The 17624-nt window shown below is 42.1% G+C and overlaps 1 protein-coding gene across 2 annotated transcripts in view; it reads left to right on the forward strand.

Annotated features, from left to right (window-relative positions):
* LOC120027347 (TGF-beta receptor type-2-like) overlaps positions 1 to 17624 on the forward strand; it is a 136592-nt gene that overhangs the window by 91956 nt on the left and 27012 nt on the right. Inside the window, exons 8-9 of one of the 2 annotated variants that reach the window (XM_038972261.1) lie at positions 6603 to 6753; positions 7371 to 7561. In XM_038972261.1, coding sequence (XP_038828189.1) covers positions 6603 to 6753; positions 7371 to 7561 — 342 coding nt within the window. Of the gene's footprint in view, positions 1 to 6602; positions 6754 to 7370; positions 7562 to 11783; positions 12028 to 17624 lie in introns of those variants that run through there. The other variant, XM_038972262.1, reaches the window with a different exon arrangement.

The raw sequence follows: 17624 nt of genomic DNA on the forward strand, positions 1-17624 counted from the left end.
TAAATGAGGTAGTTAGGAGAATGGGAAACAGCTGGGAGCAGGAACGGAACGATAGAGAGAGAGAGCGAGAGAGGGAGAGAGGGAGGGGGAGAGAGAGGGATAGAAAGAGGGAAAGAACCTAATAAGACCAGCAGAGGGAAGCACAGGGACAAGACATGATGATCAATGACAAAACATGACAGTTGAAGTAGGCTGTGATTCGATAATAAATTAACAGGCACCGCATTGATTATATGCAATGCAGGACAAGCTAGTTAACCTAGTAATATCATCAACCATGTGTAGTTAACTAGTGATTATGTGAAGATTGGTTGTTTATAATAAGATCATTTTAATGCTAGCTAGCAACTTACCTTGGCTCCTTGCAGCCACAAGATCATTTTGATGCTGCACTCGTGTAACAGGTGGTCAGCCTGCCATGCAGTTTCCTCGTGGATTGCAATGTAATCGGCCATAATCGGCATCCAAAAGGCCGATTACCGATTGTTATGAAAACTTGAAATCGGCCCTAATTAATCGGTCGATCTCTAGTCCTGAGGCATGGTCCTCGGGCTCAGGTCCTCCGAGAGAAAGAGAGAAAGAGAGAGAGAGAGAGAGAGAGAGAGAGAGAGAGAGAACTACAGGGAGCATACTTCAATTCACACAGGACATCGGACAAGACAGGAGAAATACTCCAGATATAACAGACTGACCTCAGCCCTCCAACACATAAACTATTGCAGCATAAGTAGTGGAGGCTGAGACAGGAGGGGTCGGGTTCCCTTGTTTGCTTTAACTCGGAAGCCCTCTCAATCACTACTATACTCTACCTCCGTCTTTCCGTCTGACGTTTACTTTACCAGGTGAACAATATGTTTTAAATTACAGTCAAACAAACACGATAACTTCTGTCCACAGGGAGGCCACTTTAATTACTCGTGACCCCTCCTCCCTTTCGTCAATTGTATACATCTATTTTATAAGAAGACGTAATAAAGTGTCTCACAAGATTAAAACCCCTGGGGTTTTCTTGAGTCTACAAGGACTGTTTGGTTTTGCCAAGGAACGTATTGTTCCTACTCGATCACGTGTAGTGTGATTCGTGCCTTCCGAAATCGAAACGCCCAAATATGTTATCTCTTGTTTTACGCTGGTTGTACCATGTGATGCCTTGTGACCCTGCTCTACCAAATAGTTTACTAACGTGGTGATGTCTGGCATATGAGTTTCTTCATCATTTTACGCCAATAATAAGTCACTACATACTGTATCATCACAGAAACCTCAAATGTACACCCTTTTAGCAATTGTTTTAATGAGGCGTGATACAAAGTTGGACTATTTGTAAACATCATTCGTGCTCTCGCCCATATGTACTGACAATTTTAATATGTTACCTAATATCCACTGCCTTTGATTCTCGCAAGGATTATCCAACCCCTAAATTAGTTCCACACCCATCGCCATGTAAAATGATCTGGGTATTGTTACTGGTCCCATGTTCAAAGACATGGGTAGTAGTCATATCGCTTTCGATTCTGCTTGTGTCCCCAATAAATATAATACTTTTCCTGTTGTAAATTTTGCCAATATTGCCCCTACACTCACTTTTCCGTGTTTTTCCGCTACCCCCGCAGTATCCATTTACATAGCAGGTTAACCTGCAATCAAAACATACGTACACATTTTATCAATATACTCACATACCCAAACGGTGTACAAATACCCATACTAATATACTATATAACACATACTCAATGAGTATATACTTCATACTATATACTATTAGCTCATTTTAGTATACTGTAACCAAATGGTAACCTTTCAGCTGAGCTTTGCATGTCTACCGGAAGTTGATGCTGTTGCTATGCAGCCTCTTGCTAGCTTGTTAGCAAATTACTACAACTTCGGGTGTTTGAAAATTCAGACTGTTCAGAGTGTACACTGCCCACTCTGGCCGAGGGGCAGGGTTGATCTGAGAGTTCGTACCTCACAACGGCAGTCAAGCACCCAAGCTAACTGGCTAAAGTTGGCTAGCTTACTAGCTACTTCCAAACGCAAATGAGAACACCTCCTCACTCTGACTAGTCTACTCACCCTAGCAGATTTGGTTCGGCATGTTATCCAAAGCGATGGTGATTAACTGTGCTGTTGACAACAATTTAATTATGTTTCTTTACCCCCAACGTTTACTGACACCGACTATATTCAACGGGTGTTGAGCATTAGTATATTCATCAGTTATTCTGCGCTCTGGTACATTCAGATGAGAGTGCTCTGAAATCTGAGCAGATAGCCAAAGCGAATTTTCGAAGCACCCGAATTAACAATGTCCGATGAGAATGCACAACGACTATACCATTTAGCTAAGCTAAGAATGACGTGAATAATCAAGTCAATAAACGTTGGGTAGTTAGATTACATATAGTTAATATACAGGCATGTTCGATGTATTAGTAGCCAACTTACGTTAGGTAGCTAGCTAACATATATTACCAGTACATACTGCTATAATGATATGCTATGCGGTTCAAACGGATAGCGTAACTAGCAAATTGTCATAATTAGTTAAAGCAATGAATTTGTATCGGCTCTAGCATATTTCCCGTCAGCAGGGAAATGCTGCCAAATTTATCCATGATTTGATTTTTTCGTATTTGAGACGAATTGATAGAATACACTTGCGCTTCTTTTAGTTTCTCTATGGATTTGCTATAGTTTACCTCTTCCTTACCGTGGCCAGAGTGTTTAAATTTACTCACTCATGGCTCTAATATGTGCCAATTTAACATTTTTCCAAGGTAGTGATACCCACTTCCCCAGAGAGAAAGTTATTGGTAAAGGTTTTGATACCTTGTATTAGAACCAATACTGGAACGTCTGCCAATTTACTACTGGAGAATATGTTTTCCTTTATTCAATCACACAGTGCAGCCAGTCGTGCTGATAGGGTCCATCGTCCATCCACAATATAAATATCTTGTCAATACACACACTCAGGAAACAGAAACAAACACACAAAACAAACAGTATTTGGTTAGGAACGTCTTCCTTTCTTAGAATTTGAAAAGAGTCATTTCTTCTCCATCAAAATATTTTTGAATTATTCTTATGTCATTTTAAATGTTGTACCCACATGGTAGTTCCTCCAATGCACATGTCCGTGTAGGGTTTACATTTTATCTGGTTTCCCAATCATAACCAACTGTTTACCAGTACAATTCATTTTCTTGTACAATGTTTTTAATATGTTATTTTATATATATAAACCTGCAGGAATATTTATGTTTGTCTATCTCAGGATTGTGCCCTGGAATCACGTAACTCGTAGTCGTGTCATATCATCCCATGGCCGCTTATATATATATATACACACTGCTCAAAAAAATAAAGGGAACACTTAAACAACACAATGTAACTCCAAGTCAATCACACTTCTGTGAAATCAAACTGTCCACTTAGGAAGCAACACTGATTGACAATACATTTCACATGCTGTTGTGCAAATGGAATAGACAAGAGGTGGAAATTATAGGCAATTAGCAAGACACCCCCAATAAAGGAGTGGTTCTGCAGGTGGTGACCACAGACCACTTCTCCGTTCCTATGCTTTCTGGCTGATGTTTTGGTCACTTTTGAATGCTGGCGGTGCTTTCACTCTAGTGGTAGCATGAGACGGAGTCTACAACCCACACAAGTGGCTCAGGTATTGCAGCTCATCCAGGATGGCACATCAATGCGAGCTGTGGCAAGAAGGTTTGCTGTGTCTGTCAGCGTAGTGTCCAGAGCATGGAGGCGCTACCAGGAGACAGGCCAGTACATCAGGAGACGTGGAGGAGGCCGTAGGAGGGCAACAACCCAGCAGCAGGACCGCTACCTCCGCCTTTGTGCAAGGAGGAGCAGGAGGAGCACTGCCAGAGCCCTGCAAAATGACCTCCAGCAGGCCACAAATGTGCATGTGTCTGCTCAAACGGTCAGAAACAGACTCCATGAGGGTGGTATGAGGGCCCGACGTCCACAGGTGGTGGTTGTGCTTACAGCCCAACACCGTGCAGGACGTTTGGCATTTGCCAGAGAACACCAAGATTGGCAAATTTGCCACTGGCGCCCTGTGCTCTTCACAGATGAAAGCAGGTTCACACTGAGCACATGTGACAGACGTGACAGAGTCTGGAGACGCTGTGGAGAACGTTCTGCTGCCTGCAACATCCTCCAGCATGACCGGTTTGGCGGTGGGTCAGTCATGGTGTGGGGTGGCATTTCTTTGGGGGGCCGCACAGCCCTCCATGTGCTCACCAGAGGTAGCCTGACTGCCATTAGGTACCGAGATGAGATCCTCAGACCCCTTGTGAGACCATATGCTGGTGCGGTTGGCCCTGGGTTCCTCCTAATGCAAGACAATGCTAGACCTCATGTGGCTGGAGTGTGTCAGCAGTTCCTGCAAGAGGAAGGCATTGATGCTATGGACTGGCCCGCCCGTTCCCCAGACCTGAATCCAATTGAGCACATCTGGGACATCATGTCTCCCTCCATCCACCAACGCCACGTTGCACCACAGACTGTCCAGGAGTTGGCGGATGCTTTAGTCCAGGTCTGGGAGGAGATCCCTCAGGAGACCATCCGCCACCTCATCAGGAGCATGCCCAGGCGGTGTAGGGAGGTCATACAGGCACGTGGAGGCCACACACACTACTGAGCCTCATTTTGACTTGTTTTAAGGACATTACATCAAAGTTGGATCAGTCTGTAGTGTGGTTTTCCACTTTAATTTTGAGTGTGACTCCAAATCCAGACCTCCATGGGTTGATAAATTTGATTTCCATTGATCCTTTTTGTGTGATTTTGTTGTCAGCACATTCAACTATGTAAAGAAAAAAGTATTTAATAAGAATATTTCATTCATTCAGATCTAGGATGTGTTATTTTAGTGTTCCCTTTATTTTTTTGAGCAGTGTATTTTAAACCTGCAGGAATATTTATGTTTGTCTATCTCAGGATTGTGCCCTGGAATCACGTAACTTGTAGTCGTGTCATATCATCCCATGGCTCTGCTTCAACAGAGAAACACAACCCCTGTCTCTAACCAGGATATTTCTGGAAAGATCCCAATCGGAGATGTCCCCTGCTCCTACAGGGTTACACTGCTTCAACAGGATGTTTGCCGTGGAATTACTTCTAGGACTTCCCCTATTCAGAAATAACTCTACTACAATAACGTTTCTAACTAGGGGTGTTTTTGCTACAACAAAGACATAATATGCAAAACCTGTTCTTAGAACAGGATTTTCTATGATGTTTTAAAGAAAATCAGTCTCACCCGTAATTTATTTTGTCTGTTCGGAATTGCGTATCCACTCACTAAACCACGTCTAACGCAGCTTCTGCGCACACAGTTTAACATCGTCTCCTCGGGAGCAAGTAGAGTTAGCCATCCCATCCTCGTCGCCATATTTTGGTAGCAATTCTATAGGAAGAGTGAGAATGCAGATTCTTTCAAACGAAAATTTTAAAAGATTTTTTTAAATGAAGCAACCAACCTTCACCAAGAATGGTTCAGAGTTGAAACCTTCACAAACACAGTTGGGTCTCTGCTTTTATAGAAAAAGACATCCTTTTTGTATACGTGGCAGTCAGCAGACAGTATGTAAAAGGCAATTAGTTGTCTGTGCATATTTAAGATAGCATGAGGTTGATCGCCTGAGGGCTCAACCGTATAACTGCATTCACAACAGTAAACACTATAATGTGCTCCATTCTGCAAGTTTCCATACATGTGACTTTCGGTATATAGTAAACCTACGGGACGTCACATGCTGCGATCGCACCCAAACGGACCTTAGCTATACGCCCAGTCCTATGACTAAGTCCCACAAAGACCAGTTTTTATCAGGTTAGAAAAAACACTAGCATATAACAAGAGACAATTCTTTAAACAATAAAACACGGGATAGCATGACTAATTATGTAATTTTCCACGACAATACATGGTACCGAAGGGACATTCCTTTTTGTCTATTTCACATATTCTTTTCAAAGTAAAATTGTCAAGTCTCACAGTAATGATACATTCCTTCACGTAGTCTGGACTGAGATGTGAGGTTAATGTTTTACTGTACTCACTGATATTCCACACGCCATACTCTTCCAGTGTAGGAAAGGTTCAGATTAATATGTAATATATTAGATGAGAAAGTTCGCCTTTGTAATGTTTGTAGCCTTTTGTTTGTCTGTGTAGTTGGAGGGAAATGTCAGTTTCCTAAGTCGAGCAAAGTTATCATCTTCTCTGGGTCAATACAGTTTAGGCCCATTTAAGAAAGCAAATAATGACTGGGGTTCAATCCAAAACATTTAAAGGGGATTTCCATTTGAGCCAACATCTGCAGCGTTTACCTCGAATGCTATCTCTGCGAACACGGTAACATTGCCTTTAAAAGCTGTATTCGAGCGCAATCAAATTTAATCCCGGTCAAATGTCTTATCTTGGCTGCAGTGAAGAGTGAACATATTTCACAACACATGAGTAACCTAAATGGACAAACTATTGACTGCTTTACGAAACAGTATCCCTTTATAAACGATCAATCTAATGTCTTTCCCCCTATCTCTTTGTGTCTCCACCTCAGTGGCCTCATCAATGACTATGCTGAAGCTGAAGCGTCTGTGTAAGTTCTGTGAAGTTGAGTCTACCAGCTGTACGTGCACAGGGAGCTGTTTGACCGACTGTAGCATCACAGCCATCTGCCCCCATCCAGAGGACGTGTGTGTCAGCATTTGGTGAGTGACTACAGCACCCCTCATCATCTCTCATTGGGAGTTGGAATGACCTTTAAACTTGACCTTAGAGCAGAAATGAATAATCTTGCTTGGTGATTTGTCATTTAAATATGACTTTTGCCATGAACAAGGTTTAGCTAAGTAGCTAAACCCAAAAGTGCCCCACCCACTAATCCCACTAAAGAAAGTGGAGAACTAGATTTGGCCTCCTGTTTGAAGCTGAAGGCAATACCACATTATCTCATCATATTCATAGCATTCGGAGCTGAAGTCAGTTGAACTCCTAATGCCATGTTCACAGCAACACCTCTTAAAAAGGGTTTCACTACATATGCTCCACACCACCCAGCAGGAGACCTGAGTAGCCCATTTGTAGGTCCATTTGTGCACCTTCAGGATTATTCACTGCACGTGCACGGTGGTATTTTGTAACTGGGTGATACATTCTGTAAAACCTAACCTGACCCCTGTTTCAAAGCATTACCCTAATGCTTAGACTGTGTTTTGTACATTTTTAAAAGTTTTTATTACTGTATTTATCACTAGCTTAAATGTTCTCTCTGTTTAATAAATATGATTTGGAGTGGAACTAATTGCTCCTGTTGTCTTGTTTCCAGGAGGAAGAAAGACGACAATGTCACCATAGACACGATATGCCACAACCCAGCCCATAAGCTGCATGGTCTGGTGCTGGAGGACTATAACAACAGCAAGTGTGAGATGAGGGAGAGGAATGGCATGGGCTCCCAGTTCTTCATCTGCTCCTGCTCCGAGGATGAGTGCAACGACCACCTTTTCTTCCCCCCATGTGAGTCCCTCTGTAGTGCTATGTCACCTGCTATGTAGTGCAATGTCACCTGTTATGTCATGCTCAAGGTTGCCTTTTGTAGGCATTATGATTGGTCATGTGAGTGCAACAACCGTGTCTTCTTCACCTTTTTAGGGCGGCAGGTAGCCTAGTGGTTAGAGCGGTGGACCAGTAACCGAAAGGTTGCTAGATCGTATCCCCAAGCTGACAAGGTAAAAATCTGTCGTTCTGCCCCTGAACAAGGCAGTGATAACCCACTGTTCCTAGCCTGTCATTGTAAATAAGAATTTGTTATTAACTGACTTGCCTGGTTAAATAAAGGTTAAATAAATAAAACCTCCTGGGAGTCCCCATCTGGTGCTATGTCACCTGTTATCCATCTGGTGCAATGTCATGGCTGATTGTGTTTTGTAGGCTAGCTATTACAATTGATCATATAGTTTACTAACACTTTTGACGTAACTGACACATGTTCTTCTACCATATGTTGTAATAAACGCTTATGCAATTCCTTATTAGGTTGTCATGTAAGGTGTCACATGAATGCTAACATGTGTGTACTGTTGTACACCCTCCAAATGTTTATTTTAATTTTTTATTTTACCTTTATTTAACTAGGCAAGTCAGTTAAGAACAAATTCTTATTTTCAATGACGGCCTAGGAACAGTGGGCTAACTGCCTTGTTCAGGGGGCAGAACGACAGATGTTTACCTTGTCAGCTCGGGGATTCGATCTTGCAACCTTTGGGTACAAGATTGCAAACAGGTTTTACATCGCAGAGGCATTTTGGCTGTAGTGTCTGGTTATAATCTTGGTCCGAGAATCAAATGTATTTTCTTTTTCCAATTAAAGTAACACAGGATGGTCAAAATGCATCTTGACGGTGTCTTAAAGTGTATTTTCTTAGTCTAAGTAAAGTGACAAAGGATGGTCGTAATGCTTCATGACAGTGTCGTAAAGTCTATTTTCTACAAGTTATTAAAAAATATGATTAAAAAAACATGACTGGCAGTGAAAAAACTAATTTCAATAAATGTAGGTGTCATAACCGGCCATAAAATAACACAATATGTCACAACAGGTGTAAATATATGGGTCATGACAGTGTAATGACCATGTTATGACAGGTTATGACAAGTTATGTCATCTGTTATGACATGTTATGGCATGGTTCTGACCATGTCATAACGTGTTATGACACTGGGTGTCAAGTAAAGTGTTACCCATATTGTTATCTGTTGCTATATTTGCATAGCTTAATCACATATGCATTTTGCTTGCTACCGATATGTTTAATAATTGTATATTCATATTGAAATGTATTAATATTATAGAATTTGATAACCTAATTATGTATTCATGAAATATCATTATTATTTACTATTTCTCTGTGTCCCTGCAGAAAAAAACATATATACAAACTACGTTACCCATCGGCTGGCCAGTCCTTAACCAAAGTCAATCAAGACAAGAATCACAGACTAATGTCAACTCAACTGTCAATCATATCAACTGTACTGTGATTCCATCTGAACAACTTAGCATGCCATGTACCATCATCTGAATATAAAGACTCAGGTCAGATGCATTCGCATGATGGATGACTGGTGGATTGCGTTGAGCCGTGGAGTGAAATTTTGTACAAGTTTTGTATGTGCTACTGCTAACATTGGCAGTCATTGCCTGTATTGTTTATCCATGAATGTGAAATATAATGCCATATTTCCATTAATTTGGAAGACTACTAATATAATAAATACCTTACAGATCTTCGAACTGTCTTACTTTACATAGAAAATGTGAAAGACCTGTTAATGTTTTGTTGTCATTTGATCAGTTGCAAAGAAAAGAGAAAGCATTTCAAGCTTCAAATCATGTCTGGAAAAAGTAATTTTGTAATCAATAATTATTATCCTGGACAAATTGATGAAATAGTATTTTCACAAAACAATATTTTCTCTTGTTCTTTGTTTGAGCATTATACTGAGCATTGGACCTTTTAGAATTACCAATGAGGAGTTCATTAGTAATTACAGTATTTGGAAACTCCAGAAGAAGGTTTCCAATTCTGTACTAGACAAGACTCAAAACACCGTCATAGTGTTTGGGAGCTTTAGAGAGTGTAAACAACACTAAAAGAGAAGGGATCTAATTCTGCACTACACAGGACTCAAAACACCATAATAGTGTTTTCAACCTTTTCTGGGTTATTGCTCCAAGTCTCTGGCAAGGTGTTGCACAACTCTTGATTAAGTGGCGTTACAACATACCATGTCATGTTTCAGAACACCTCAGGATGAATGTTTCAGTACACCTTAAAGAGAAATTGTGAACAATGTCAATGTCATATTCATAGAGGAAGATAAGTGTTTCCAATGACATCATCAGTATGCATCATGTGATTTTAACCAAATATGATGTCATTAGAAACACTTATCTTCCTCTATATTTTTCTCTACAAAACATAGAAACGTGCCATTTTCACATATGTTGATGTTGGGGTGGTGTTGGAGATGATGAATGAGGTGAAATTTTTGAAATGTCCCTTTAAATCTGTCCCAATACCCTCACACCCATGTGTTTCAATACTCCAGCAAAGCTAAGGTTCTGTCTCCTTTAAGGTGGTGGCAGCTCAGTTGCCACTAGTTTTAGTGTTTCAAAGCACTTAATTTTAACAGTGTAGTTTGTCTAAGGGGCAAACCTCCAGGGGGTTAGTCATTCTCACTCAGATATCATATTAACATTGCCTAAGTCGTTACAAAATGTATCAATTTGCAGTAAATTTGCTTTAAAACTGTAAACATTTCTCTCCACCCAATGGCATAATGTGTATAATTGCAGGGAATGTGCTGCAAATCTTGCGTAGGGCACCCGAAAGGCTAGAGCCGGCCCTGTGCAAGCGAGTGCTACGTGCATGGGTGGTGTATGTGTAAGTGTGTGTGTATATTTTTAAGACAGTATGCACACTCATATACATGCACACATATGCATGCACGTGTAACGACGCGGCCGACGTGCGCCATGCCGGAGGATATTGGCCCCCTGCCATATCCAGCCCTCAGAGAGTTGTAGATACACGCGCAGTTTACCCGCGCTTCATTGGTCTATTTTGTTTGACGGCCCTCCGATCTACATTTGTTAGTTGGCCCTCCAACCTGCAACTGTTTTTTTTACGTCGCACAATTGGCCCAGCGTCGTCCGGGTTTGGCCGGGGTAGGCCGTCATTGTAAATAAGAACTTGTTCTTAACTGACTTGCCTAGTTAAAGAAAGTTTAAATTAAAAATAAATAAAAATTCACGCATGTTCACACACACACAAACGCACACAGACAAAAACACACACTCACCACAAAACGTAATGGTTTGGACACAATAAACAAATCATATTTTATACAGAAAATCTCGTCAATGGGATAAATACAGAAAAATAACTATTATGAGTGTATTATGTGAGTTTTATTGCATTGCAATGAAAGGCAGCCATACCTTATTGTGAAGAGAGGTAGAGACGACATCTGTAGAGAGTTCACAAGGTCAGGTCTGAAGCCTGACATCATGGCTTAGAGTATGCCAAGTGAAAACATATGCTGGCGAAGCCCAGCAATAAACCATTAATTTATGGGTGTTAACAGTTGACTTAACCCCTGAGTGCCACCCATCAAACCAACACAGAGGAACATCAAGGAGCACTCACCCAGGCCACTCACCACCTCTACTGCCCCCCCTCTGATGAATAATAGCTTTCCTCAGGAAGAGAGATATGCAGGAGGGGGACAATGTATCAGGGGTCCATGTGAAAAAGTGTTAGTATAGCAAGTAAAGAACTTATGTAATGTTGTCATACATGTTCTGACATCAGACACAGCTGTATTTTGGCTGATCAATCATTTGTGTGTTATGGTAAATGGCACAGTGAAGTGTGTAAAAACTTCAAGAATGTTGCAGAATTGTAAGTAGAGAGGTGTTAAGTTCATACGTTTTGTTTGGATGTATACTTATCCTCACTTCTTTTGAAGTCATTGCCATCTATTTTGGAGCGTGTCATTTCAAGTTTTGCCTTGCTATAAGTTTTGTGGCCATAATAACATGTTTCAAGACCAGTGAGCCACAAGCCCAGAAGTTCAGAAGTAGCCTAGAGAAGAAGAAAAAAACAGTCCTGCCCTTTCTGAAGATTTCCTGTTTCATGAAAAGTGCATGCATACCGTCTGACTCATATACGGCAAGTTCTGCCTGAACTATTTACTTTTCTAACCGGAGGCTGTTTGAGAGACGCATGAGAGCAACAGGCAGACCGAAGAAAACGCGAAGAACGTCTCGAATTAAAGTCTGGATATTTACTATTATCAAGGCTTTAGTAAATGAAAAGAAGAGGAGTTTATAGTCCGTTTCTAAATGGAGCTACTTCGTTTTTCCCCTTTCTGGTGGGGAACGATAATGTTTGGTAGTATTCTTCTAGAACAGAAAAGTGAGTTATACGTTTATTTAAAGTAACCTATGAATGTTGGTGGTTGGTTAGTGTTATCGAGGTAATCAAGTAATTATTGAAACATTTATGAGGTTATTGTAACGAACGTTGACACACGTTTCTTCAAAATTGTCATTCAGATTTTTGTAGCAGGTGGTCAAACATAATCCATACATAAAACTATACATTTTGGTGGAAGGCAAAATGTTCAGCTCATTTGAGCTAAAACTCGCAAAGATATTGGCTGGTGTTACTGCAATTTGTATGCATAGTAGTATTTAATGTATACAAACTACGCAGTCAGTGTTGTTCAATATCAGGAATTCAGGAACGGCGGTACATTTATACCCAAATCCTCATTTCTTACTAAAGCGGGGTTGGAGTTTATGAACATAATGTATATGTTCCATAATTCAAGTGAGCACTAGTATTTTCCAAGAGGAAATCACATCAGAAAAGCATTTGAGTGTGTAGGATGATGTTTTTGTAAAGAGGAAGTACCGGTAGGTAGAGTATATGTTGTGTATTGAAGTGGTTGCTTAACACAGTGGAAGGAGGTTTAGCTACACCACCTGTTGCAGTAGAAAACATGCATGTTCGTCCTACCAATGGGACTTTTCATGCTGATGTGCGTTGTTGACACTGGATGTTGGAATTATATTTGGTCTATCATTTGCAAGGTAGACATATCAGAAATTGTCATCTATTTGCCTCTGTCTCCAACTCCAAACATGTCCCAATGGTACCAAACAGCTTTGACTTCTAATAATCCTCTCTCCCCCACATCTGCAATTATATTTTGCCCTGGGTGACAATTACCAGCATTCATCCACACCATAGCCCGCCTCCTTGGGCTTAAATAACATACACTTTGAGAGGAGTTTTTCTAATGATATAATTACTCCTAACTCTACCACCTCTCTCTCTACTACCAGCTCTCAGCCCAAGTTCATTCTTAGCCGTTCTGTTATAAATCTATAACACACTACAAACCACTTCAGGCCAAATTCAAAATTGTACTCCTCTGCAGAATTTAAATGTAATGCCTTTATTTGTTTGCTTAAGATTTAGCAAGTCAGACATGTACACTACACCCTAGAAATAGCAATAACAGAATGTAGCCTAGTATCCCTCTGCAATATCCTGACACCGTGTTTACTTCACTGTCTGTACTGCCTTATGAATGCTGCCAGCTGCAGTGGATGTGGCTTTTCTAGATCTGCTCCAGTTACCCTGGTTTTTAGACTTGCAGGTGGAATGATCTGCTCCAGTTACTCTGGTTTTCAGACTTGTAGGTTGAATGATCTGCTCCAGTTACTCTGGTTTTCAGACTTGTAGGTTGAATGATCTGCTCCAGTTACTCTGGTTTTCAGACTTGTAGGTTGAATGATCTGCTCCAGTTACCCTGGTTTTCAGACATGCAGGTGGAATGATCTGCTCCAGTTACCCTGGTTTTCAGACTTGCAGGTGGAATGATCTGCTCCAGTACCCTGGTTTTCAGACTTGCAGGTTGAATGATCTGCTCCAGTACTCTGGTTTTCAGACTTGCAGGTGGAATGATCTGCTCCGGTTACCCTGGTTTTCAGACTTGCAGGTGGAATGATCTGCTCCAGTTACTCTGGTTTTCAGACTTGCAGGTTGTATTTCTGTTGCTTTAAGCCGCAGCTCTACTCCACCCTGCAGATTGGGAACAGCTACAGTAGGCGTTTTGTCCTGGTACAGGAGTACAACATTCTCTCCTAAGTCAGTTGCCTTGATATTCTCTGGCATAGAGTAATACAGTATACTACTGCACTGTGAGGAAGTTGGAGGGCAGAGAACCGTATTTGCTCTCTCTCCTCTACCGACTTTAGAGAGAGAAGGTTGATTATTTTGACATGGTTGGTCACGTGACCTGACAAAGTGGCTCTATCAGGTTCGCCCCCTGCCAGCCGGTCAAATACAGCGGAGACCCAGCCTGCGTCCCAAATTGTGCCCTATTCTCTATATAGTAAACTACTTTTGACCATTGCCTGATCAAAACTAGTGCTTTACATAGGGAATAGGCTGTCATTTTGGACACAGACCCAATCCTCACCCATTTCGCTTGGCTGAACTTAGCTCTCTGCGGCTGAAATTCTTCAAGAGGAAATCCTCGAGCTGCACATGCAGACAGGCCTAGTTGACGGTCAATAATCCACTTTCACTATTGGTTGTGTCACGAGGACGCTGCTGATGCAAGTAAACGGTTGAACTTTCTCTTCCTGTTTGTGCAGTCTATCATACTTAAACGTGTGGTTATGTGGTAGTGATGTCATTCAGTGTGTAAGATCTCTCCCTCCATCTCTTTTCACTTCATTTCACCTCATCTCTGTTTTAACAATTAGGAGCGTCTGATTTTGGTCCGTTTCTGTTTTTATTCATGCTAAAGACACTCCATAAAGGTCTGGAAGGAGAGCAAATGGGGAAAAAAAGGGAGTGATCTGGCAGTTAGGTGCAAAATCTCTCTCTTTCTCTCGCTCTTGAATTTTCTTTCTCTCTTGCTCTCACTTTCCAACCCCTCAGTGAGAAAGTCCTGAAGATTGTTGGATCCTTCCTACCTTACCGAAGTGGACTGTTTGGGGGCTAGAGTTGATTTTATGTTCAAAATGTGCTGTCCACATGTTATTGCGACAATTAAGTAACTACAGAAAAACATTTATGTAAGGTAATCAACCGTTCACTGGCGCCCTCCAAAGCATAACTCTGAATTATGATTAGCTTTTGTAACAGGTGGACAAACATAACCCAGCAATAGTAAATTACACATTTTTGCTGGAAGGGGACTATGTTCCTCTCACCAACGATACAGTATGGCTATTCACTAAACAGACAGTATGTGTGTCCAAAATGGCACCCTGTATACCCTTTATAGTGCACTACATAATGAATAGGATGCCATTTCACACGCAGACAGTGTGTAAAGTTGAACTAAGTCTTCATATGATGACACGACCCCTGTGGGGTTGGGACTGAATAATGCTTGCACACATAGATAAAGTCAAGAGAGATTTTTTTATTTGTTTAATTTAACTAGACAAGTCAGTTAAGAACAAATTCTTATTTACAATGACAGCCTACCCCAGCCAAACCGGACCAATTTTGCACCGTCCTACAGGACTCCCGATCACAGCCGGGAACTGAACCAGGGACTGTAATGACACCTGAGAAGCAGTGCCTTAGACCGCTGCGCCACCCGGGAGCCCTAAAGATAGAGCTAGAGATGTCCTCTCCCCATCTCGCAGCCAAAAGATCCCTGTTCCCACATACTTCACTATGGTGATTGCGGTGAAAACAGAATTTCCTCATACTCATTGCGATTGGAAGAGTTCAATTCCAGATGTTGCCATGTGTCTGAGATTTGTATTCTCTTACATCAGCCAAACAGTAGCATGCAGTCTAATGGTTATCAGGAGCAGCACACGCAGTGCAAGGACAGGTAGATAACCAATATCATTTATTTGGATGTAAAACATGAGCAAATCAAATCAAACTTTATTTGTCACATGCGCCAAATACAACAAGTGTAGACTTTACCGTGAAATGCTTCTCTTACAAGCCCTTAACCAACAGTGCAGTTCAAGAAGAGTTGAGAAAATATTTACCAAGTAGACTAAAATAAAAAGTAATAATAAAAACAAACACAATAAGAATAAGAATAACAATAATGAGGCTATATACAGGGGGCACCGGGTACAGAGTCAGTGTGCAGGGGTACAGGCTAGTTGAGGTAATCTGTACATGTTGGTGGGGGCGAAGTAACTATGCATAGATAACAAACAGTGAGGAGCAGCAGTTTACAAAAGGGAGGGGGGGGTCTATGACTTGGGTGACTGGAGTCTCTAACAATTTTACGGGCTTTCCTCTGACACCACCTATTATATAGGTCCTGGATGGCAGAAAGCTTGGCCCCAGTGATGTACTGGGCCGTTTGCACTACCCTCTGTAGCGTCTTACAGTCAGATGCCGAGCAGTTGCCATACCAGAAGGTGATGCAACCGGTCAGGATGCTCTCGATGGTGCAGCTGTAGAAGCTTTTGAGGATCTGGAGACCCATGCCAAATATTTTCAGTCTCCTGAGGGGAAAAGGTTTTGTCGCGCCCTCTTCACGACTGTCTTGGTATGTTTGGACCATGATAGTTCGTTGGTGATGTGGACACCAAGGAACTTGAAACTGTCAACCCGCTCCACTACAGCCCCGTTGATGTTAATGGGGGCCTGTTCGGCCCGCCTTTTCCTGTAGTCCACGATCAGCTCCTTTGTCTTGCTCACATTGAGGGAGAGGTTGTTGTCATGGCACCACACTGCCAGTTCTCTGACCTCCTCCCTATAGGCCGTCTCATCGTTGTTGGTGATCAGGCCTACCACTGTTGTGTCGTCAGCAAACTTAATGATGGTGTTGGAGTCCTTTTTGGCCACGCAGTCGTGTGTGAACAGGGAATACAGGAGGGGACTAAGTACACACCCCTGAGGGGCCCCTGTGTTAAGGATCAGCGTGGCGGACGTGTTGTTGCCTACTCTTACCACCTGGCGGCGGCTACCGACTTCATGGCTACCGACGTGAGTGCCACGGGGCGGTAGTCATTTAGGCGGGTTACATTCGCTTCCTTGGGCACAGGGACTATGGTGGTCTGCTTGAAACATGTAGGTATTACAGACTCGGTCAGGGAGAGGTTGAAAATGTCAGTGAAGACACTTGCCAGTTGTTCCGTGCATGCTTTGAGTACATGTTCTGGTAATCCGTCTGGCCCAGCGGCTTTGTGAATGTTGACCTGTTTAAGGTTTTGTTCACATCAGCTACCGAGAGCGTTATCACACAGTCATCCAGAACAGCTGGTGCTCTCGTGCATGCTTCAGTGTTGCTTGCCTCGAAGTATGCATAAAAGGCATTTAGCTCGTCTGGTAGGCTCGCGTCACTGGGCAGCTCACGTCTGGGTTTCCCTTTGTAGTCCGTAATACTTTTCAAGCCCTGCCACTTCCCACGAGCGTAAGAGCCGGTGTAGTAGGATTCAATCTTAATCCTGTATTGACGCTTTGTTTGTTTGATGGTTCGTCTGAGGGCATAGCGGGATTTCTTATAAACGTCCGGATTAGTGTCCCGCTCCTTGAAAGCGGCAACTCTAGCCTTTAACTCGATGCGGATGTTGCCTATAATCCATGGCTTCTGGTTGGGATATGTACGTACAGTCACTGTGGGGACGACGTCGTCGATGCACTTATTGATGAAGCCGATGACTGAAGAGGTGTACTCCTCAATGCCATTGGATGAATCCCTGAACATATTCCAGTCTGTGCTAGCAAAACAGTCCTGTAGTGTAGCATCCGCGTTATCTGACCACTTCCGTATTGAGCGAGTCACTGGTACTTCCTGCTTTAGTTTTTGCTTGTAAACAGGAATCAGGAGGATAGAATTATGGTCAGATTTGCCAAATGGAGGTCAGGGGAGAGCTTTGTATGCATCTCTGTGTGTGGAGTAAAGGTGGTCTAGGATTAGTTTTTCTCTGGTTGCACATGTGACATGCTGGTAAAAATTTGGTAAAACTGATTTAAGTTTGCCTGCATTAAAGTAATCTGCCACT

This window comes from Salvelinus namaycush, chromosome 32 (genome assembly GCF_016432855.1).
Source record: "Salvelinus namaycush isolate Seneca chromosome 32, SaNama_1.0, whole genome shotgun sequence".
NCBI lineage: Eukaryota > Metazoa > Chordata > Actinopteri > Salmoniformes > Salmonidae > Salvelinus > Salvelinus namaycush.